At 54.7% G+C, this 22,426-nt stretch overlaps 1 protein-coding gene across 4 annotated transcripts in view; it reads left to right on the top strand.

Annotated features, from left to right (window-relative positions):
* SYNGR1 (synaptogyrin 1) overlaps positions 1-22,202 on the top strand; it is a 30,375-nt gene extending 8,173 nt beyond the window's left edge. Inside the window, exons 2-4 of one of the 4 annotated variants that reach the window (XM_086402915.1) lie at positions 12,638-12,875; positions 14,254-14,399; positions 18,407-22,202. In XM_086402915.1, the coding sequence (XP_086259041.1) occupies positions 12,638-12,875; positions 14,254-14,399; positions 18,407-18,628 (606 nt within the window). In that variant the 3' untranslated portion in view covers positions 18,629-22,202. Of the gene's footprint in view, positions 1-12,637; positions 12,876-14,253; positions 14,400-15,339; positions 15,936-18,406 lie in introns of those variants that run through there. The other 3 variants (XM_086402916.1, XM_086402918.1, XM_086402917.1) reach the window with 3 other exon arrangements.
* The last annotated feature ends 224 nt before the right edge of the window (positions 22,203-22,426 follow it).

Consider the following 22,426-nt stretch of genomic DNA (forward strand, 5'->3'; position numbering starts at 1 on the left):
TCAGCCCCGCGGCTCTGCACAAGGCTCTTGAGGAAGTCAAGTGCCCGCCCGGTGCCCGTCACGCGCCGCTGTGCTGGCTTAGGCCCTTCTCCTCACATGACTCCAGGGGAGGCAGGGCCCATTTCCAGGAAGGGAGCCCTCGCAGCCTGACTCGTCCCTCAGATGCTTGGCTGTCCCTTTCTTCATCCATCCTTCCCCTGGAGGCCCAGGAGGCAGAGATTTCACAGGGATGCTGGCAGGAAGGTGGCTCAGCTGTCACTGAGGGAAAGGACTTGGCAGCCTGTTTTTAGGGAGTGAGCTCCCTGTGGTCAGAAGTGTGTAAGCCAAGGTGCCAAGGAGAGAATACTCGTTCAACTCTCGTGCTACCTGCAGCTCTGCCCGTTGTTCAGGCTTGCTGTTCACTCCCGACCCTCCCTCTAGGTTTGAGTCAGAGACACACACCCAACAACGGAATCGATACATAAGAAAAAGAAAATACATAGTGATGTTATCAAGAAAATAAATGGGGGTGTTGGCAAATACTGGGAGTCAGGTCTGGAGGGCTTCTCTGAGGAAGTGGCTTGTATTGAGATTTGGATATTGAGAAGGAACCAGCAGGAGCCAGCTTGGAAGACCCGGGGGACTCTAGGCATCCCAAAGGAAGCAGCCATGCAAAGGACCTGAGGCAGGAATGAGCTTAGGAGGGAGCAAGAGGAGAATGGCAGGAAAGGAGGCTGAGCGGAAGGCAGGAACCCTGGGGGTTGTGGTGGGGACGGGGCTCTCACCATGGAGATGTGGGATGCGGCAAAGGGTGATGTAATCTGACTTATGTCTAAAGAGATCTTTGCAGCTGCGGTGAAGTAGATGGGGCAGGGGGCAGGAGTGGTACACAGGGCCTGGGAAGCTGTTGTCATCGCCTGGCGACAGGGGACGGTGGCCTGGACAAGCGTGTGGGGCGTAGAGGAAAACAGAGTTGTTTGGGGAAGGCTGAAGAACTAGGCCCACGAGCCAGGTTGGATGGGGTTTGAGGACACGCCCACTCTGGGGTCTGAGCAGCTGAGTGGGGGTCAGTGTGCAGATGGATGGAGGTCTCTGGAGACTGGGAGAGACCAGAGATGAGACCAGAGGCCCAAGCAGGGGGACCTTGGGAATCCATCTTAGGGACTTTTTGCTCAGCCCAGGAGGGACTGAAGGCTTCCCTGGTTGTTCTGTTGGTAAAGAATCTGCCTGCAATGCAGGAGACCCCGGTTCGATTGCTGGGTCCTGAAGATCCCCTGGAGGAGGGTATGGCAATCCACTCCAGTGTTCTGGCCTGGAGAATCCCCGTGAACAGAGGAGCCTGGCGGACTACATTCCATAGGGTCACACACAGTCGGACACGACTTAGCGACTAAGCACAGCACAGGAGGGACTGATGAGAGTTGGGGGGTGGTGAGTGCCCCCTGGCGGCTGTCTGGAGCCAGCTTGGAGGAGGCTGGAGAGGTGGCAGTCCTGGGTCAGGCAGCAACACTGTGGCCTGGGAGTGGAACATTGCGGCCTGGGAGTGGAACATTGTGGCCTGGGAGTGGACAGCAGCCCAGACCGCCAAGTGGAGAGCCAGCGAGCAGATCAGCTGGCTGCCTTGCAGTGTAAGGCCTGGGACCAGGGACTCCTCCCAGCTGCCCAGTTTGGGAGCAGACGTCCTTGTACAGGGTGAGGCAGAAGATGCCATCCGGAAATAGCAAAGCTGGTGGGCAGTATAGGCTCCCAACCTCATCTCTCCATAGTTTATGGGGGAAGACTCAGCAGGTGCCTAAAAGTGTTTAAAGCCAGCCCTCTGGGAAGTTCCTGGCAAACAGCAGTGACCTCTGCCCCCACCTCCCCCTGCCACCCCCACCCCACCCCACCCCACCAGCTGGGCCAACTCTCTCTGAAGCCCAGATTAGCCTGATGCCCGGCAGTGGTCCAGGCCCAGGCTGCCAGCTCCGTGTGCAGACGTGGAGGAAAGTGGGCCAGGACCCTCCTGCACTGTGGGTGGAGACAGGCGAGGGACACAGCTGTCACTCCTGGGGCTCACCTGCTCCTAGAGTTTGGGGTCTGGAATTCACTTCCTCATGGGGAGGCAGCTGAAGGTTAAGGGTTGGCTCACGTCCTGGAATGGGGCTGGCAGGCACACTGACGTGCTCCGGGTGGGCTGGCCATGGGCAGGCCAAAGTCCAGATAAGCTTCAACTTCCCTCTCTGTGAAATGGGCTAAGTAAACCTGCTTTGGGGGGTGCTGTTTTCTTGCTGCTGTTTGTTTGTTGAAGTGTAGTTGATTTATAATGTTGTGTTAGTTTCTGGTGTACGGCGGAGTGATTTGGTTTTACATATATGTTTATGGATTTTTTCAGATTCTTTTCCATTACAGGTTATTACAAGATATTGAATATAGTTCCCTGTGCTATCCTGTAGGATTTGATCTATTTTATATACCGTGGTGTGCGTCTCCTAATGTGTAGGGGGGTGTTTTTAGTTTTTAGTTTTTTCCTTAGAGGTTTTGATGGGGATCAAACAAGATGATTTTTGTCAAGCACTCCCAGTGGATGCAGGGCCCCTGTGGAGGCTATGGGTTGGCTCAGTGTCTCAGCGGGGGACAGACGCATAGATGACTCCCAAGCAGGAGTATGTGCAGGGTCAGGGTCGGGGAGGGTGACTAGGAAAGAGGGTGTCCCAGAGGGCGGCTGCAAGTTGCCACCTCCCAGCAGGCTCTTGAAGGGTGTGAAGGAGTTTGTTCCTCTTTGATGGAAAAGGTGGGGAAGGGCGTTCCGGGAGGCGGGAACTGCTGGGGTAAAATGGTCAAACAGCCTGTGGCTTTGCCCACACTGGCTCTCTGGGATGGCTGAACTGTGGGGTGGGAGGGAAGAGATGTGAGGCCAGGCAGGGTCTGGCAGTTCTGGAGTCTGTCTCTGTGTGTCTGAATCCAGGAGCCTGAGATGCTGAGGTCCCTGCCGATTTATTTTTCTGAGTTTGGCATAGCTCTGCTCTAAATGCCATCTGGAATCTGGGTTTTCTTTTTTTTTAGACACAGGATTGGATTATAAAGATGGTGAAAAAAAACAGTGTCTTGGCCCGGTTTACTTTGGTGCTTTTTTTTAAAAAACATTTTCTTTAGTGCAAGGGAAGGATGTTGTTTTTCCTGTGTCTGCCAGTAACCAGGGCCCCCCAAGGCCCCCACCCTCATATTCTCTTGTTTCCCAGCTGCTGGTTCTGCCTCCGCAGACCTGTCTCCAGTCCCTGCAGCAGATCTGCTCTTTGGGGTGAGCGTCTCCCTCCCATGCCTTTGCGGCTGTGGCCGGTATCAAATTTCATTTGGGTTTCATTTCCGGTTCTCTGGTGGCTGCTCTGTGTACACCTCGCCGTCCCCTTAGATCCGGCTTCAGCAGGTTACCCCAGAGGCCGCCCGACACAGGGCACCAGCCTTGGAATCAAGAGAGACCCAGGTTTGAGTCTGCATCCACCCCAACCAGCCGTGTGACCTGGGCAGGCCCCCCGGACGCGGGTAGAATGAGAATAAGGACAGGGACCTCAAGGAGTCAAGAACATGCGCTGCAACCCCATCGTGGTCCTGGAGGAATCCGGGTTCCTCCTCTGTCTGACTGTGGAACAGAAACCTGAGGCTGGGGCCTGCTTTCAGCGGGGGCTGCCTCCCACCCTCCCCGATCCTGACCCTGCACATACTCCTGCTTGGGATTCATCTATGGGCCTGACCCCCACTGAGATCCTGAGCAGCCCACTGAGTCAGGTGGGGAGACTGCGGCTAAAGGAGGAGTTCACCTGGGCTCAGAATGTCTGTGGGGAGCGTGGGCAGACTGCAGGGGCCTGCTTGTGTGTTCTTAGCAGTACTTCTTCCCTTCCTGGAGCCTCAGTTTCTTGACCAGCAGACTCTCAGCCTGGCCTGGGGAGGCTCCCTATCCTGGCCCAGCCCTGCAGCCGGGGCACCTGGCATGACCCCCCAGGCCCCCCTCCCCTCCCAGCAGTGGGCCTCTGTCTGCAGGTTCTGGTGACGTTCCCTCCACAGGACAGTCCCCTCCCGCCCCTTCACCCCATCCCTTGACCCACACCAGCCCTGCCCCCTCATCCCTCACCTGGGTGCTGCATGGTCCCGCTGGTCCCCCTGCTTTTACCTTTGACCCACAGTCTTTTCTCCACCTCACCGGGGTGATGCTTTTTAAAACCTAAGTCAGATCAAGTCACTCACCTTCTGCTGAACTCCGCCTTTCCTTTGAAGCCCTGGGTGACCTCACCTTGCTCATTCCCTTCAGCTATACTCTGTGAGCCTCTTCAACCACCAGACTCATTCCCGCCCCAGGGCCTTTGCACTTGGGGCTGCTTCTCCATGGAACGTCTCTCCCAGATATCTCCATGGCCCTACATCCCTGCAGACAGGCGTCTGCTCAGAGCTCACTGGGTGACCCCCGTTCACCCAGTCTGTCTCCTCCTGTCCCTCCTGATGCTCCTTTAGGCTCCTTCTTGACTCAGCTCAGAAATCCGTGCTCAGGGCTCCCTCCCTGATCCCTGCCACTTCCCTCCCATGGGTCATGGCCTGCATTATCTACTCCACTCGTTTAGGGTCAGTCTGGCACCTTTTGGATGCTCCAGGTCAAGGTCACTCCAGGTCACAGGCTGATCCTTGCATGCAGGACCTCACTCATTGCTCACAGAACATCAGTGGTTTGGGTACTGTTACGCCCCACTGTGCAGACTTGGAAACCGAGATTCGAGAGGTTAAGTGACCGGCCTGGGGTCACCTGCTAGACAAGGGGCCAGGCAGATTCAGCATCCAGGCTAATGTGCCCCAGGCTCTTGCCTCCTTGCTCCTGTCCCTCCAGAGCTGGTCAGCTCCTGACAGTTGTGTCTCCACAGAGGTGGTCACCCCTGGACACCCCCTCTCAGCCCAACGTAAGGCACCAAGAAGCCTGTGACCTGTGATGAATGCCTTCCCAAGGCCGTGTCTGTGGAGAGGAGGGCGGGGAGCTCTGTAGGACAGGCGGCTGGGAGCTGGCCCGAGGGCCCCTCCTTCCACTCTGCCTGTGGCTCCTCCAGGCCCCTCGGAGGCTGTTTTGATCTTCCTTCGTCCCCTCTTGGGGACACGTCCTCGCCAGCACTTTCCTCTGGCTTCCCTAACGATGCCCTGCTCTTCTCCCGCAAGAGGGCTTGTCTTAATGGTTCCTCCTCTGCGGTCGCCAAAGCCCAGACTTCCGCCCACCTGCTCCCCTCGCCCCACAACCTCCTCGAAGCCTGCTTTGGGGGGGGGCCCACCCTTGTTCCAGCCCCCGGGGAGCATGTCTGTCAGGAAGTGTCCAGGGCCTCTGGAGAAGGCAGTTAACCCTTACAAAGTCCCGGCCGCTCTGCTCCAGGTGCTCGCTGATGTCATTCTCCCATCAGCCCTGGACTGATATTTACAGAGGACCAAGCTGAGGCTCCGGAGAAGGTAATGGCACCCCTCTCCAGTACTCTTGCCTGGAAAATCCCATGGACGGAGGAGCCTAGAAGGCTGAATCCATGGGATCGCTGAGGGTCAGATGCGACTGAGCGACTTCACTTTCACTTTTCACTTTCATGCATTGGAGAAGGAAATGGCAACCCACTCCAGTGTTCTTGCCTGGAGAATCCCAGGGACGGGGGAGCCTGGTGGGCTGCCGTCTGTGGGGTTGCACAGAGTCGGACACGACTGAAGCATCTTAGCAGCAGCAAGCTGAGGCTCAGAGAGGTTAAGTCATTTGCTGGAGGCCACACAGCATGTGGAGCAGGCTTGGGATTTAAATCCATCCGGTCTGTGTGACTCCTCGTGTCTGAAGTCTCTTTCTAATCAAGAGGCTTTTAAGATCCCGGTTCGATTCCTGGGTTGGGAAGATCCGCTGGAGAAGGGATAGGCTATCCACACCAGTATTCTCAGGCTTCCCCTGTGGTTCAGCTGGTAAGGAATCCGCCTGCAATGCGGAGACCTGGGTTCGATCCGTGGGTTGGGAAGATCCCCTGGAGAAGAAAGCTGCTACCCACTCCTGGAGAATTCTATGGACTGTATAGTCCATGGGGCTGCAAAGAGTCAGACGCGACTGAGCGACTTTTACTGTCCTTCCGTTTTGCTGGATCGGTGGTGTCTAGTGACCGAATCTGAAGACAGGGCCTCAGATTCCCGACCTGGTGGTTTTCTGGTAGGAGTCTTAGACTGATCTCGGTCACAGTCCAAGGGGCTGTGTGAGTGGTGGACCCTGGAGCTGTGCAGTGCACGGCCCAGGTAGCCGGCTGTCAGAGCCCGCCTTCATCTCGCATTGGCGTCTGCCTTGCTCCTCTGGGCTGTGTCAGTAGCCCAGGGGTCCGTCTGACAGACTGCTTTGAAGTCAGGACTTCCTGCTTCTCCCCTCCTGTGACCCTGAACGCCAGACCTGCCACTCTGGCCCCACAGCCTGCTTTCCTGCTGATCCCCTGGGTCTCTGGAAATAAAGGGTCGCCCCTCCTTTAGGGGTCTACCTCCTGAGGCTGAGCCAGCTTGGTCAGGTGGAGGAGAGCCTAAGGCTGAGATTGAGGGGAACTGGGCTCCGATTCAGCCTGTTCTCCCGACAGCAGTGCCACCTTCTCTTTTGGAGCCTCAGTTTTCCTCCTCTGGCAGTTGGGGGCAGTAGGGATCGCCCTCACTGTTCCATGGGGTGATTGTGAAGACCGGAGCTTGTGACTGGGCAGAGCTGTGAGCCTGGGGGCCTCCACAGGCCTGGGGTTGTGGTGACGTGTACGTTCCTAAGTCAGGATTGGCAGACGTGTGGCTCACGGGCCGCCACCGCCCACTTCGGTGCCCGTGGCTGAACCAGGACGCAGCCTATCAATCCTTTCTTTTTTTCTTGAATTGCAGAAAAAAATTCACATTACCCACAATAAGCCATTTCAGAGTATACAGTTCAGTGACATTTAGTGCATTCACAGTGTTGTACAACTGCCGCCTGTCTGGTTTAGAGACTTCTTCATTACCCCCATGAATACCCCCCATACCCATTAAGGAGTCACTCCCCATTCCCCACTTCCCCAGCTGCTGTGATCGCTGGTCTGTTTGCTATGTTCTGCCTATTATGGGTATAATACATAAAAGAAATCATAATGCTGACCTTTCATGTCTGGCTTCTTTCACTTCTTTCTTCATCAGTTTCAAGGCTCCTCTAGTTGTATCAGAACTCTGCCCCTTTCAGTGGCCGAATAATATCCCATTGTATGGATGTGCCACAGCTTACTTCTCCACTCATCTGGTAGTGGGTATTTGGGTCAGAGTCCTTAACACACAGTGTCATGAACCAGTGATCTCCAAACTTTAGATCATGCACTCCTTTAGGAAAAAAATTTTGAGTCAGTCCTCCCATGAAGTGTGAATCTGAAACCCATGCACTTACGGTCAATTAGTCTATGACAAAGGAGGCAGAATATACAGTGGAGAAAAAGCAGTCTCTTCAATAAGTGATGCTGGGGAAACTGGACAGCTACATATAAATGAATGAAATCAGAGCATTCTTTCACACCATATACAAAAACAGACTCACAATAGATACAGAAAACATAAAACCCATAGAGGAAAATATAAGCAGAACACTCTTTGACATAAATCCTAGCAATATTTTGGGGGGATTTATCTCCTAAAGCAAAGGAAATAAAAGCAAAAATAAACAAATGAGACCTAATTAAACTTGAAAGCTTTGGCACACCAAAGTGAAAGTTGCTCAGTCGTGTCTGACTCTTTGTGACCTCATGGACTAAACAGTCCACGGAATTATAAACAAAACAAAAAGACAGCCCCACTGAATGGGAGAAAATATTTGCAATTGATAAGGCTGATAAGGGGTTAATACCCAGAATAGGTAAACAGGTCTTACAGCTCAACACACACACACACACACACACACACACACACACACACACAATCCTGTAAAAAAAAAACGCAGATTAAAAAATGGGCAGAAGATCTGAATAGACATTTCCCCAAACAGGACATGCAGATGGCCAACAGGCACATAAAAAGATACTTAGCATCACTAATCACCAGGGAAATGCAAATCAAAACCACAGTGAGGTATCACCTCACATCAGTCAGAACAGTTAGCATCAAAACCACAGTGAGGTATCACCTCACATCAGTCAGAACAGTTAGCATCAAAAAGAACACGAATAGCAAATGTTGATGAGGATGTGAAGAAAAGGGAATCCTCAAACACCTTTGATGGGAATGTAAATTGGTGCAGCTACTGTGGAAAACAGTATGGAGGTGTCTCAAAAAACTAAAAATAGAACTACCGTATGACCCAGCCGTTCCACTCCTGGGCATATGTCTGAGGAAACCAAAAACACTGACTTGAAAAGATACATGCACCCCAGTGTTCATAGCAGCATCATTTACAGTTGCCAAGAAATGGAGGCAGCCTCGATGTCCATCAACAGATGAATGGATAGGAACTTCCCTGGTGGGCCAGTGGCTGATTCTATGCCTCCAATGCAGGGGACCAGGGTTCAATCCCTGGTCATGGAACTGGACCCCACATGCTGCACTAAGAGTTTGCACGCCACAATGAAGATCCCACGTGCCACAACTAAGACCCCCACGCAGCCAAATAAATAAATATACTTTTTTTTTTAAAAAAAGGTGAATGGATAAAGAAGATGTGGTATATATATGCAATGGAATACTCAGTTCGGTTCAGTTGCTCAGCTGTGTCCAACTCTTTGCAACCCCATGGACTACAGCACACCAGGCTTCCCTGTCCATCACCAACTCCTGGAGCCTGCTCAAACTCATGTCCATCAAGTTGGTGATGCCATCTAACCATCTCATCCCCTGTTGTCCCCTTCTCAGGCTGCCTTCAATGTTTACCAGTATCAGAGTCTTTTCCAAGGAGTCAGTTCTTTGCATCAGGTGGCCAAAGTATTAGAGTTCAGTATCAGTCCTTCCAATGAATACTCAGGACTGATTTCCTCTCTGATGGGCTGGTTGGATCTCCTTGGTGTCCAAGGGACTCTCAAAAGTCTTCTCCAACACCACAGTTCAAAAGCATCAATTCTTGGGCAGTCAGCTTTCTTTATAGTCCAACTCTCAAATCTGTACATGACTACTGGAAAAACCATAGTTTTGACTAGACATTTGTTGGCAAAGGTCTCTGCTTTTTAATATGCTGTCTAGGTTGGTCATAGCTTTTCTTCCAAGGAGCAAGCGTCTTTTAATTTCATGGCTGTGGTCACCATCTGCAGTGACGTTGGAGCCCCCAAAAATAAAGTCTCTCACTTTTTCCGTTGTTTCCCCATCTATTTGCCATGAAGTGATGGGACCAGATGCCATGATCTTAGTTTTCTGAATGTTGAGTTTTAACCCAACTTTTTCACTCTCCTCTTTCACTTTCATAAAGAGACACTTTAGTTCCTCTTCCTTTTCTGCCGTAAGGGTGGTGTCATCTGTGTATCTGAGGTTATTGGTATTTTTCCTGGCAATCTGGATTCCAATGTGTGCTTCATCCAGCCTGGCATTTCACATGATGTACTCTGCATATAAGTTAAATAAGCAGGGTGACAATATACAGCCTTGACGTACTCCTTCCCCAATTTGGAACCAGTCTGTTGTTCCATGTCCAGTTCTTACTGTTGCTTCTTGACCTGCATACAGATTTCTTAGGCGGCAGGTCAGGTGGTCTGGTATTCCCATCTCTTTAAGAATTTTCCACAGTTTATTGTGACCCACATAGTCAAAGGCTTTGGTGTAGTCAATAAAGCAGAAGTAGATATTTTTCTGGAATTCTCTTGCTTTTTTGATGATCCAGCGGATGTTGGCAATTTGATCTCTGGTTCCTCTGCCTTTTCTAAATCTGTCTTGGAATGGAATACTACTCAGTCATAAAAAGGAAGGAAAATTTGCCATTTGCAGCAACATGAATGGCCTTGGAGGGTATTATGCTAAGTGAAATAAGTCAGACAGAGACAAATACTGTATATCAGTTAAATATGGAGTCTAAAAAGTGCAACAAACTAGTAAATACAACAGAAAAGAAGCAGATTTACAGATACAGAGAATAATTGTGGTTACCATCAGAGAGGGGCAATACAGGGGTTAGGGATTAAGAGATACTGTTATGTATAAAATAAGCTACAAGGATTTATCGTACATCATGGAGACTAGCCAATATTTTATAAATAACTGTAAATGGAGTATAGCCTTTAAAAACTGAATCACAAGTATATATTATATACTTATAACTTATATAATATACAATTATACTTCAATAAAAAATGTAGATTTGTTTTATATATATATTACTACTGCACTGATGTATCTAGTCTGTTATAAAATCCATGTGTAGACATCTTAAAGATACAATTAAAAAAATGATGCTTCTCATATTTTTTCTCACACCTGCCATGGAGTCTCTACCCATCTAAGGTGTTAGCTAAGGACAAAAATGTATCTGGTTCACACTGAAATTATAGTTCCTCATTGTGGAAAAATTGGAAAGCAAAGTGAAGTGGGAAATGGGCAATTAAAATCCTCTGCATTAAAATGGATAACCAAGAAAGACGTACTTTATGGCACAGGGAAGTCTGTTACGCGGCAGCCTGGATGGGAGGGGAGTTTGGGGGAGAATGGATGCATGTGTGTGTGGCTGAGTCCCTGTGCTGTCCACCCGAAACCTCACAGCTTTGTTAATCAGCTATGTGCTTAGTTGCTCAGTTGTGCCTGACTTTGCGACCCCATGGACTGTAGCCCGCCGGACTCCTCTGTCCATGGAATTCTCCAGGCCAGAATACCGGAATGGGTTGCCATTTCCTTCTTTAGAGGATCTTCTCAACCCAGGGATCTAACCTATATTTCCTGTGTCTCCTGCATTGCAGGCAGATTCTTTTACCCAGTGAGCCTTCGGGGAAGCTTAATCAGCTATACTTCAGAATGAAATAAAAAGTTAAAAAAAAAAGTTCTATGCAGCTGCACCTCACGTTCACTGCAGGCCACATCTGAGGCTCTGTCTTCCTGTCTGTATGTCCATTGACTGTGGGTGGGCCTCTTCATCGTCAGAGTTTCAGGGGAGGTGAGAGGCAGGAGGAAGAAGCATGGACTTCAGGATCAGGTCGCTGGGTTTGAAGCCAGCTCCGCCACGTCCCAGCTGTGTGACTCTGGGCACACAAACTAACACCTTCACCTTCCTTGTCTCATCTGCAGAATGCCAACGATACTGATTGTATTCGTTAGCTGCTGCTGCGTCACACCACACCCCCAAATGCAATGACTTAAAACAGGCAGTGTTCGGGGACTTCCCTACTGGTCCAGGGGTTAAGACTCTGCCTTCCAATGCAGAGGACACTGGTTCAATCCCTGGTTAGGAAACTGAGATCCCACATGCGGTGCAGCAGTGAAGCCCACACACCAACACTAGAGAGAAGCCTGCACACGGTAACCAAGATCCTGCATGCTGCAGCTAAGACTTGATGCAGCCAAGTAGATAAAGCACACGTGAAAAACAACAACAAAAGCGCTGGATTCTCACAGTTTCCATGGCCGGGAACCTGCTTAGTGAGGTGCCACTGCCTCGCCATCGCGGTCTCATCTGAAGGCTGAGGGTAGGTCTGCCCTCAGGCTCACTTACATGGCGCTGGCAGGCCTCATTCCTTGTGGGCCGCGTTCCCTGTTGGCTGTTGCCTGGAGACTTCCCTCAGTTCCACGTCCGTGTGTTTCTTCATAAGGCAGCTCAAATCCTGGCAGCCGCTTCCCTCAGAGCGAGCAAGGAGGGGCCGGAGAGCAGGAGCTTGACCGAGGCCGGGGCTTTGTAATCTCCTCACACAAGTGACATCCCGTCACTTCTTGCCATACTCTGTTTTGTTTAGAAGCAACTTGCTAGGCTCAGCCCTCAGTCAAGGGGAAGGGGATAGCACAAGGATGTAGATACCAGGAGGTAGGGTCAGGAGGGGCCACCCCTGCTGGCAGCCAACTCAGCTGAAATAGTCTTGGAGGTTGTTGGGGGCGTTAAAGGAGGTAACACCTGTTACACTTGGGGTCCTGCAAGTTGCCCTGTAATTGACAGGGTTGTAACTGGTGTATTCGTAACTGGTGTATTTGTTCATTTGTCATTCTTTCTGCTTGTCAGCGCCTGGGCATCAGGGAAGGGTGGGACCAAGGACAGGGCCTGAGACCCCAGGACAGCCTGTCATTCCACAGAACCCATGATGGGGCTGGCTCATGCCAGAATCAGCCAGGGGCTTGCGGGCTTGGCGGTTCACCACCTGGAGGGCTGAGACCGCTTCTTCTGGGAGGCTGGGTCCAGTCCTAGAGGAACCTTGGTGTCAGGGCCCAGGAAGGCCTCTTAGCACCTGGCTGGAAGGGGAGTGGGGCCACATCTGTGGTTGGTGCGGGGGGTCCTCAGTGCCTCCAGCTGGAGAAGGAAGTGATTGACCCACCTGTGCTGTGTGACCCCAGGCAAGTTTCCCTCCCTCTCTGGGCCTCCCCCTCTGACCTGCCTGCCTCACCTCGGCCCTGTGACTGGGGTGAAGAGGGCTCACAGAGGGGCAGGCAGCCGGCGAGGTGGTTGGTAGCCCTCCCCTCCTGCCCCCCCACCCCCCACCCTGGGCTGGTCCTAGGAGGGGCCTGCCCAGGTCTCACGGCCACCCCCACCCCTCCCCTGTCACCACAGGTGTTCTCCATCGTGGTGTTCGGCTCCATCGTGAACGAGGGCTACCTCAACAGCCCCTCAGAAAGCGAGGAGTTCTGCATCTACAACCGCAACCCCAACGCCTGCGGCTACGGCGTGACCGTGGGCGTGCTCGCCTTCCTCACCTGCCTGCTCTACCTGGCCCTGGACGTGTACTTCCCCCAGATAAGCAGCGTCAAGGACCGGAAGAAGGCTGTCCTGTCCGACATCGGCGTCTCGGGTGAGCCCCACCCCAGTGGGTACTGTGCCTGCCTCCCCCCGCCAGCAGCACAGAGTCTGCAGGGGGCTCTCCTGACCGTGATCCTGCTCAGCCTCACACACACCTGGGAGGTGGCTGCCACCCTTCTGCCTGTTTTCCAGATGGGGAAACCGAGTTGCAGGCTGTTGCAAAGGGACAGACTTGGGGTCACAAGGCTGGCAGCAGGGTCATGTAGGACCAGGGCGGGGCCCGAGACCCCAAGACAGCCCACAGCTCACGGCAGAGTAGGAACACAATGTCTGGAGGGGGTTCCTCTGCTTTCACTGGCCTCCTCTGGCCCCCCTCCCTGGTGGAGCCCCGTGAGAACTAAGCTGGGCGATGGCCAAAGGCCCTGCACACAGTAGGTGCCTTGGGAGGCACCCTTGGGGGCTGGGGAGCTGCCCTTGCCCTTCATAAGTGACTTTGGCAGAGGTGCCCTGGCCTCTGTCCCAGTGAGTTTGAGAGACTGATTTGAGGAGGCTTGGGCTTGGTGTCCCTGGCCTGGGGCACTCAGGTCTCCGTCTGGGGCCCCTCCAGCCGCTTCCAGGACTCTCAGGATGTGCCTGGTCTGCAGGTAGTGAGGCTTGGGGCCCCTTCGACTTGAAGGTACAGATATGCCGCGAGTAGTTCTCAAACTGTGCTCCACGGAGCCCCAGGGCTCCCCAGCAGTGCCTCTGGGAGGAGCTGGGCTCTAGGTGCCAGCCCTTGGGCATGCACGCTCTTCATCCGGAGCAGCTCTGGGGTTCTCTAGGTAGACTGTAGGCATACAGAGAAGAACTTGTCCCCACAAGGCTCCCACCCTAAAAACTCCCAGACCTAGGCTCTCAAAGGAACCCTCAGGCATCTCAAGGCTCTGTGGGACTGCAAACAGACGTGTCCCCTCGTCCTCCCCGGTCCAGTTCTCTGGGAGGCTGCAGCCGGGTGGTGGGGGGGGTCAGGTGGCCGCCCCTCACAGAAGAGGTGCGGGCCTCAGGCTGGACCACTGGTCAGTCAGGGATGGAGCCGGGAAGCCTGTGCTGGCTGAGCTTAGAGCAGCACGGCCGAGGCTCACTGACTTTTCTTGTCTCTCCCCATCCCTCCCTCTCTCACTGCCCGCCCCTCCCTGACTCTGCTCCCGGCCTGGCTGCCTCCTTCCCCCGGGTCTCTCTCCTGCTCTGGGTCTGGCCGGCCTCTCTGTTCTCCCCTGTGCTTTCCCGTGCTCCCCGCACTCTGACCCCCCCACCTCCTCTCCCTCTGTGGGTGGGGAGCGTGGGAGACTCGCCCTTGAACCTCCCCGGTTCCTTGGTTTTTTTTCTCTGTCTCCTCCTCCCCACCCGCCCTCTCCGCCCACGTGGGCTGCCTGGCCCCACACCCACCCCAGCCTTCTGGGCCTTCCTCTGGTTCGTGGGCTTCTGCTTCCTGGCCAACCAATGGCAGGTCTCTGAGCCCAAGGACAACCCGCTGAACGAGGGGACGGACGCGGCCCGGGCCGCCATCGCCTTCTCTTTCTTCTCCATCTTCACGTGGGTGAGTACACCGTCCAGCCAGGCCACACCCGCCCGCCCCAGCTGAGCTCCCGGGCGGGTGGCCTTTGAGCACAGCCAGGGTCTCTGTTCTGCTTCCGGCCTCAATGCACACAGTGGGGCTGCTCCCTGAGGAGGTAGACCGCTGCCCTTTGCCAGCCAGGACGGTCGGGGCTGATAGCAGACCCTGGCTCCGGTGCAGGGCACCCTTCCTGTGGGAACAGCTTCCCCTCCTAACCACTCTGGTCATTGAGTGGTAGTTATTTACTGTTCCCTTTTACAGACGAGAAGGCTGAGGCCTAGATGGAAAGATAAGGCTTTGAGGTTCAAGGCTGAGAAGGAGCAGAGGCTGAGAGTCAGGAGACCTGGGTTGAATCTTGGGGCTTCTCCTGATTTTCTGGGCCTCTGCCTTCCTGTCTGTAAAACGGGGAGATTGGGTTTGCAGTGGGCTGTATCACAAATATAGGTGCCCATCTGGCAGGCAGAATGAGAGAAGGCCTGAGTGGAGCCGGCGGCAGGTGTACAACATCCTGAAAGGGCACCCTCTACCCGGCCCCTGTTCTGAGCAGGACTGGGGACCCACAGAGGCCAGGGCTTCTGATTTTCCCAGGGAGGCCAGGAATCTGAACTTCTATGTGGATTCTGATCTTTTCGTGTTAAAAATACATATATATTTGACCTCCACATATGTATGTAGGTCAAAAAAAGCATGTCTCTGGGCGCCCCTGGCCAGAGGTCACCCCGTTTGTGGATTTTGGATCTGGTGGTCTCGCGCGCCAGTCGGCATGGCAGCGTGACTGACCCCTCCTTCCCACTGGTTCCCTGTCCTCCCAACATATTTTTTCTTCTCCCGTCTCCCTCCTGCAGATATCTAGGGTCATATGGGCTTCCTTCCCCCTTCCCAAGGGTTCTCCCTTCCCCTCCCACAACCCCCTCCCTTGCAGGCCTTCGAGCTGTCCTCGGCCTTCTGCAAGAAGCCCCCCGGGGCTGTATATAGGCACCAGCACCGGCCAATCCTGTGAGACTGCTGCAGCCAGCCTTCCCTGTTTCCCCTTTTCCCCTGGGGCGGGGCTTGCAGAGGAGGAGTGCGTGATTGGTCACCGGGACTTCCAGGGGCGGAGTCTGAATGGCTGATGGACAGGTGCCGACTGGGCCCCCTGAAGCCAACCTCCCTGATGGCGCCTCTGCCTGCCCCCTCTTCTTCCCCGCCGGCCTCACCCCTGCTCTCTCCTGGCAGAGCCTGACTGCAGCCTTGGCCGTGCGGAGATTCAAGGACCTTACCTTCCAGGAGGAATACAACACGCTGTTTCCCGCCTCGGCACAGCCGTAGGCCTGCACAGCTTCCAGAAGCAGGAAGCCCTAAGTATATGCCCAGTGGCAAGGTTGAAGGGCAGCCCACTGCCTGGACCAGCCAAGATGCCAGGGCGTGCAGGGTAGCGGAAGGCTGGCTAGAGGGGCCACTTAAGGCTCACCACTTCCTCATCACCTCCTTTGTTGATTTTTCACGTGTCTGTTCATTCAGTAAACATTTATTGAGCAACTGTTCTGTGCCTAGTGATGAATCAGAGGTGGTTCCTGGCCCCAGGAGCCCACAGGCTGGGGATGGGAAGACAGACAAACCTAAATCTCTCTCAAACTCACTGCCACAGGTTGGAGGTGGCTCCATAAGGGCTGAGAGCCCCTCTCACAGCTGCAATATGAAGGCCAATTTTACAGCCCCCATGGAGGCTGGCTGCCAAGAGGCGCCTGGCCCAGCACAGCAGAGGACTCCTGGTCTGACTCTGCTCTCGTGTGCTGCGGGACCCTGGGCAGAACCATGCACCACTCCGTGCCTCAGTCTACCTCCCTGGACTGAGGAGTGATAATGAGCCAACCTCTCAGGGCTGTTGTGCAGATGAAACGAAGGTTGGCACAGGGCTTGGCACAGAGATGCTCAATAAATGTCACTTCTTTTGTTCATTCATTCATTCTCTCCAAGGAGTCAGGGACACCTTCATAACTTCTCCTTTGGAAGTGATTCCTGTGTGGTGAATCCCTGATCTTCCAAAGGACCTTGGCCTCCAGTCCGGCACAGGTTCCCTCCTTGGGGCCCTCAGCTGCCCTGGAACACAGACTGGCCCCCGGGACAAAGCCCTGCGCAGTGGAGATGCCGCAGAGAGTGCGCCTGCTCTGAAGAAGCAGAGCCAGGTGGACCACTAGGTCCCTGGGCTCTGAACAGAACTCCCAGCCTCACCTCTGCACCCAGGCCCAGCAGGGGCCCACACCCCCTCCATGGTTCCTGTCTGTGGCTCTTTGAACTGGATGGTTCAGAGAGTCCTTAACTCAGCTGAGGTGAAGGAGTGACTGCAGAGATAGCACTAGCTGCCTGTAGCCAGAGTCCTGCCCTGGAAGGGTCTGCGAAGGTCATCAGCTCCAGGCCTCTGCCTTCATGCAGGACAGCAGTAGAGTCAGGGAGCTCGGGAGGACCATGTCTGCAGAAGTTCCTCTCAGGGACTCATTCATCGTTCCCTTTGTGCTCTTGTGGACTCGCTGATGGCTCAAGGGTGCTGAAGACGTGGGCTCTACCCTGGGTGGGGGAGGGGCTTTCCACCTCCCTTCCCCAGGCTCCTGCATCTGAGCACCCTGTAGCCAGGACCTCATACCAGCATCATAGAAAATACAAAAGGGCCACTCCTGATTCCTCAGCCCGCCTCCTTGAGGCCTGGTCTGCCTTTTCGAGGCCCCTGGCACTTTGCCCCTGCCTCTCATCTGTTGGCCCTCTCAGGTTCCTGGTTGACTTAGGGCCTTGTCAACTGGCTGATCAAAAGGAAGGAGATGGGGAGGGCCCTGGCCTAGGGAGGGGCAGGACCCCTATGTTCAGATCTGGGTTCTGGCACTGACTCTGCCATGAGGCCCCCTTTTCTAGGCCTCAGTCTTCCTGGCCCCCAAAGAGAATTATGTAGAACATAAGCATTTTCCCATCACAGGCAGGTGACCTGGGTTGGGAAGACCTCTGGAGAAGGCTTTCAGTGTAAACCTGTAAACACTATCTTTTCATGACAGGTTTAATTTATTCCCTAGCTTGGTATGATCAGTTTCATTGTCCTTAATAATAATGTAATTGCTTTTACTTAAAAAGCGTTTCCCACCTATGTGTATATGCTGTAGATAAGTCTTTCCCAACTGAGTTCTATGTAAAAAGGGCTTCAGTGGTCAGATAAGTGGTTGCTTGCTTGGGGATCCCAGCATACATGAAATAATCAAAGCTCTGATGACTCCTATGGTCCTCTGTTTAACTCAGTTTCCCAAACTTATTTGATTAAGCATTTCAGTTAGAATTAGGTTCAGCAGCAAATGACAGAAATCACAAATGACAGTGGTCTGAAAAAGTCAGTCTGGGAAGACAGTCCAGGGCTGGCATAAGTGACTCCAGAAGTCTTTAGTGACTGAGGCCTCTTCCATCCCTACAGTTTGCCTCATGGACCTCATGGTCCATTATGGCAGCTACAGTGCCAGCTCTCATGTCTGCATTCCAGGCATCAAGTCAAAGGGTGAGACAGGGAACTTGGGGCCGACGCATTGGCTAGAGCTTAGTGATATGGCTATGCCTAGCTGCAAGAGGGACAGGATAACTTTTAGGAGAGGCCAACATTTCTCTGTCCCACCAAGAAATTTTTTTCTCCATCCCATCTAACATCCTAAGAACACAGTTGGAGAAGGATATTATGGGGCTTAGGCCATTTTAACACTCCAGAGTGGAGACTCTAGAATTTTTTTTACCCTCACTAACCTTTGGCATTAGGGGTCATCAGGCAAGTGATCTCCGAAGTTCTTATTGGCCGGACAGTGTGGTTCTGGGCTGGCTTCTGAGGACAGCTTTCCTCCATTCCCCCTCAAGCGTGTTTTGAGGATATTTAACCCTCTACTGTCCATGTCCTGTGGACTAACCTCTACTAACCCAGTGCTCTTGTCTGTCTCTCCCCTAACCACCCCCTCCCGCCTGTCCTTGTCCCTGCCAACCCCCGTCCCCAGGCGGGCCAGGCTGTGCTGGCCTTCCAGAGGTACCAGATTGGCGCCGACTCGGCCCTCTTCTCCCAGGACTACATGGACCCCAGCCAGGACTCCAGCATGCCTTACGCCCCCTACGTGGAGCCCAGCACCGGGCCAGAGCCCACCAGCATGGGCGGCACCTACCAGCAGCCGGCCAGCGCCTTCGAGCCCGAGCCCCAGGGCTACCAGTCGCAGGGCTACTGAGCCACAGGGACCACCTGCCCCCCGCCTGCCCCTGAGCCACCCCAGCTGCCCCCTGCCCCCTCCCTCCACACCCAGCCCCCCTGCTCCCTCCCTGGCTGCCCTGCCCGGCACCTCCAGGTGGTCCCACTGAGGTCCAGGGCCGCTCGGGTGGGGGGGGGGCAGTGAGGGGTTGGGGGTGTCCACGTGTGTGCAGGTGTGCAGCGCCCTGGGGGGTTGCGTTCGTTCCTTATGTCTGCAGGCCTTCATTGAGCACCTGCTGTATGTCAGGCCTGTGCTTGGCACGAGTGCTAGGGCAGATGGTCCCCAGAGACGAGGAAGAGGGGATGTGGAGGAGGCCCTGCTCTTAACCAGAGGAAGGAATGGAGAGAATGTTCCACCGGGAGGATGCTGGGAAGGTTTGACTGCGGGGTGTGAGTACCCGCAGGACGCTGGGGGCTGTCACCTGCTAGGAGTGACACCCCTGCCCTGCTCGGAGTGTTGGGCCGCCTCCATTTTATGGTTGAGGAAACTGAGGCCTGGCGAGGTCAGGGCACTCAGGCAGCCAGTGATAGAAGTGGGGCCACCACAGGCTACCCGACTGCAGAGCACCTTCTGTCCCCCAGGGTCCCCACCATCTCCCATCCCCGAGCCCGGGGCTCCGCTGCTCAGTGCTACAGTCCCTCTGGGAGGCCTTGGGGACCTCAGCCCGTGAGACACCCTGATTCTGCTGCAAGCCAGGGGCCTGCTCTGCCCCGACTGTTCCGCCCAGCGGGACAGCCCTGCCTCCAGGCCCCTCTCCCCACATCCCGCCGGCCTCTGCCCTGGCCGCCTTCCCGGGCGAGAGAGCTGAGTGGGCCGGCCTGGCTCCCATGTACCACTCCAAGCTGTGTGCATCCTCCCAGGAGCTCCAACAGGCCTTCACGGCCTCCCGACGGAATGACTACTGTCCCTGCCTCTAGGAGTGGCGTGCTAAGTCCCTGCCTGGGGCTAGGTGGACAAGGAGGCCTGGAGAGGGAGTGCCCGGCCCAGGATCACAGTGAGTGAGTGGCAGAGCTGGGCTTGCTGCCTGGGCTACTTGGTCCCAGCCACCCAGCAGGTGCCCCCTTCCCTGCCCCTGCGACCTCCCAGGAAACAGAACTGATCTGGGGCACTGTGTCATCTTTCCTTCATCCGGGGTCAGCTGGGGCCGAGGGGCGGGGATGGCCAAGCCAAGGTCTTCCAGAAGGCCTGCCAAGTGACTGGGCTCCCTGTGGGAAGACAGGGCTCTAGACCCAGCTTGGCCTCCACCTGGAAGCTGCTGCCGTGGGACAGACTGTCCCCAAGATGAGTGGCAAGAGCCCCTCAGGCATGGAAGTCTGGGGGAGGCCACAGGTCAGGGGAGAGGGTGGCAGGTGTCCCCCGAGGCACGGGGGGTGTGAGGAGGGACTCTTGGACAATGCAGGCTCTCCACTGAGCCTTATAGGATGGGCAGACCTTGAAGCGGGGAGACTGTGGGGACGGTGTCCACCTGCCATTGCCTCGGGGAGTGGGGCAGCGGGATTGTGGGTTGGCACAGTGCTGGGTGTTCCCACCACCAGCCCCCACGAGAACCCTAAGAGGCAGGTCATAGCCACCCACTTGCCTGTTGACTCAGCAGTGATGGGGCATTTGTGGCGGGAACACAGAGGGTGGGGTGTCTGCCCTTGAGGAGCTGACTATCCTCAGAGATGAGCGTTAAACCGACCGCTGGACCCAGGGTCCCTTACAGGGGCCAGGCGCTGTGTGAGTACAGCTGTATGGATGCAGGTTCCCACGGAGGGGCCCGAGGATGGGTAGGTGTTAGTGTGGCAGTGAGGGAAGGAGCGGGAATTTCCTTGGCAGAGAAGCAGCATCATTGCCCCCACTTAACAGAAGGAGAAACTGAGGCTCAGCACGCGAGTGAGTTAGCAGTGGAGCATGGATCAGGTCTGATCAAGTCCTCCCACGGGGCAGCGGTGACAGGAGAGGACCCCAGACAGCCGGATGACAGCTGCTTGTTGGGGACTTCAACTTTCCACGTCTGGGGAAGGGGCTCCCCCAGGTGGCCCAGGTTGGAACAGGCTGGGACTCTGGTATCCTCCAAGTTGAGCAGTGGAGCTGCACTAGACCAGAGGTTTGCAAAGCAGGTCAGGGTGCAGGTGGATGTGGTCTGTTTCTGGCAAAGAGAAGTTTGGTGTCCACACAGGATGCTATGAGAAGTCCTCCCCCTCGTCTCCTCCCTATCAAAAGCCTCCCTTGCTGGGGAGACCCCAGGGTGCTGCCTGTCTGTTCCCCTGGCACTGACCAGCTGCTGGTGATGCTGGGTGAGAGAGCAAGGTACTGCATATTTATTACAGCGTCTCCCTGCCACCCCAGAATGGGAAGGTTTACCAGACCCCCTGCCAGGAATGGGGGTGCTGAGTCATTTCACTCAGCATTCCCCACTAGTCCTGGGGTGCCGCCCAGGCAGGACCCCATCTGGGGTCAGGCTGTGCCCTGGTGGGTGAGAAAGAGAGGACCAGAGATGTGGAGCACAGGATTTAATTGAGACCCAGGGCTCCTGACTCCCCTTCTGAGTGGTCGGTGGGCAAGTCTTGCTGCTTCTGTTGGCTGGGGACAATCCCCTGGAGGCCTCAAGCCTGGAGCCAGTGCTCACAGGTCAGTGGCACCCCCTTTCCCTCCCTGCTGCCCCTCCTCTGCCTCCCCCCTGCTTCCAAGCCTTTCCTTGGAGAAGGGCACCCCTGCAGTCTGACCTCGCTGAGTTTGGACCCCCTCCTCCCATCGAGTACTAGAGAGGGCCAAGGAAAACTGAGTTCCACACGAGTTTAGAGCTTCGAGGACCCTTACAGGGGTGAAGTCTGGGCCAGGAAGACAGTGACTTGTCCATGGTTAAGCACAGAGCTAGAGGTTCCAGATCCAGGTCTCCAGCCTCTGATTGTGCAGTCACAGGTCATCTGCCTGGGTGTGGCTCCTGCCACACCTGGGGGTGTAACTGTTGGGGCCAGCTCAGAGGGTCCCAGCATCTGCTCCCCACTCCAGCCTTCCCAGGTGATTCTTGATCTTCAAAGTCTGTTGGGGATCTCAGGCTTCCCCCATGTAACCAAGACCACCCCCCCATACTACCCCTCGGGAGCCCCCAGCCTTGGCCCAAGACCCCTTTGATTCTCTATGGAGCACAAAGGGGGAGCACCCCTCCCAACAAGAGTTTGTGGGAGGATGGACGTGTCCACCCATCTCCTGGCGCTGCCCCTCAATGTGACACTCCCCGTCCCCAGGTGCCCACAGCCCTTGTCTGGGTGCCCCCGCCCTGCCCGCAGCGTTACTGCCTGTGTATAGTATAAATATATATATTTTCTATATATAAGATGTATAATATAAGGCTCCACAAATATATCTGTGTGTGTGTGCGTGTGCGCAGTGAATGGCAGTCCCCATCCTGGGCCCCCACTCTGGACTCCCACACCACCTGGTTAAGTCTCTCTCGAGTGAATCCAGTGGCCCCATGGCACCCTCCTCTATGACATCCGTCCATTTGTGGTGAACCAGTGAAGGTGGTGACTTCTGGTGACATAGTAATAAAGTGAAGACTCAAAACCCACCAGCGGACTGCAGAGCGTCACGGTGTTTCTTTGTTCTTCATGAGTGTGGTTTGGCATTTCCCTATCGCCTCTGTCTCCCCTGACCTGGAACATGCTTTATTGTTCATTATTGTTTAGTTAAAAAGTAAAATCATTACAGTTGAAGCCAGTACCCCCCAACTTGACTTGTGTACACGCACGCACACCCTATCGCCGCTCTGTAGCCTGGTCCCTTCCAGAGGCA

Source organism: Bos grunniens, chromosome 5, assembly GCF_055505025.1.
Source record: "Bos grunniens cultivar Pamir isolate PY7600 chromosome 5, Bosgru_T2T1.0, whole genome shotgun sequence".
Lineage (NCBI taxonomy): Eukaryota > Metazoa > Chordata > Mammalia > Artiodactyla > Bovidae > Bos > Bos grunniens.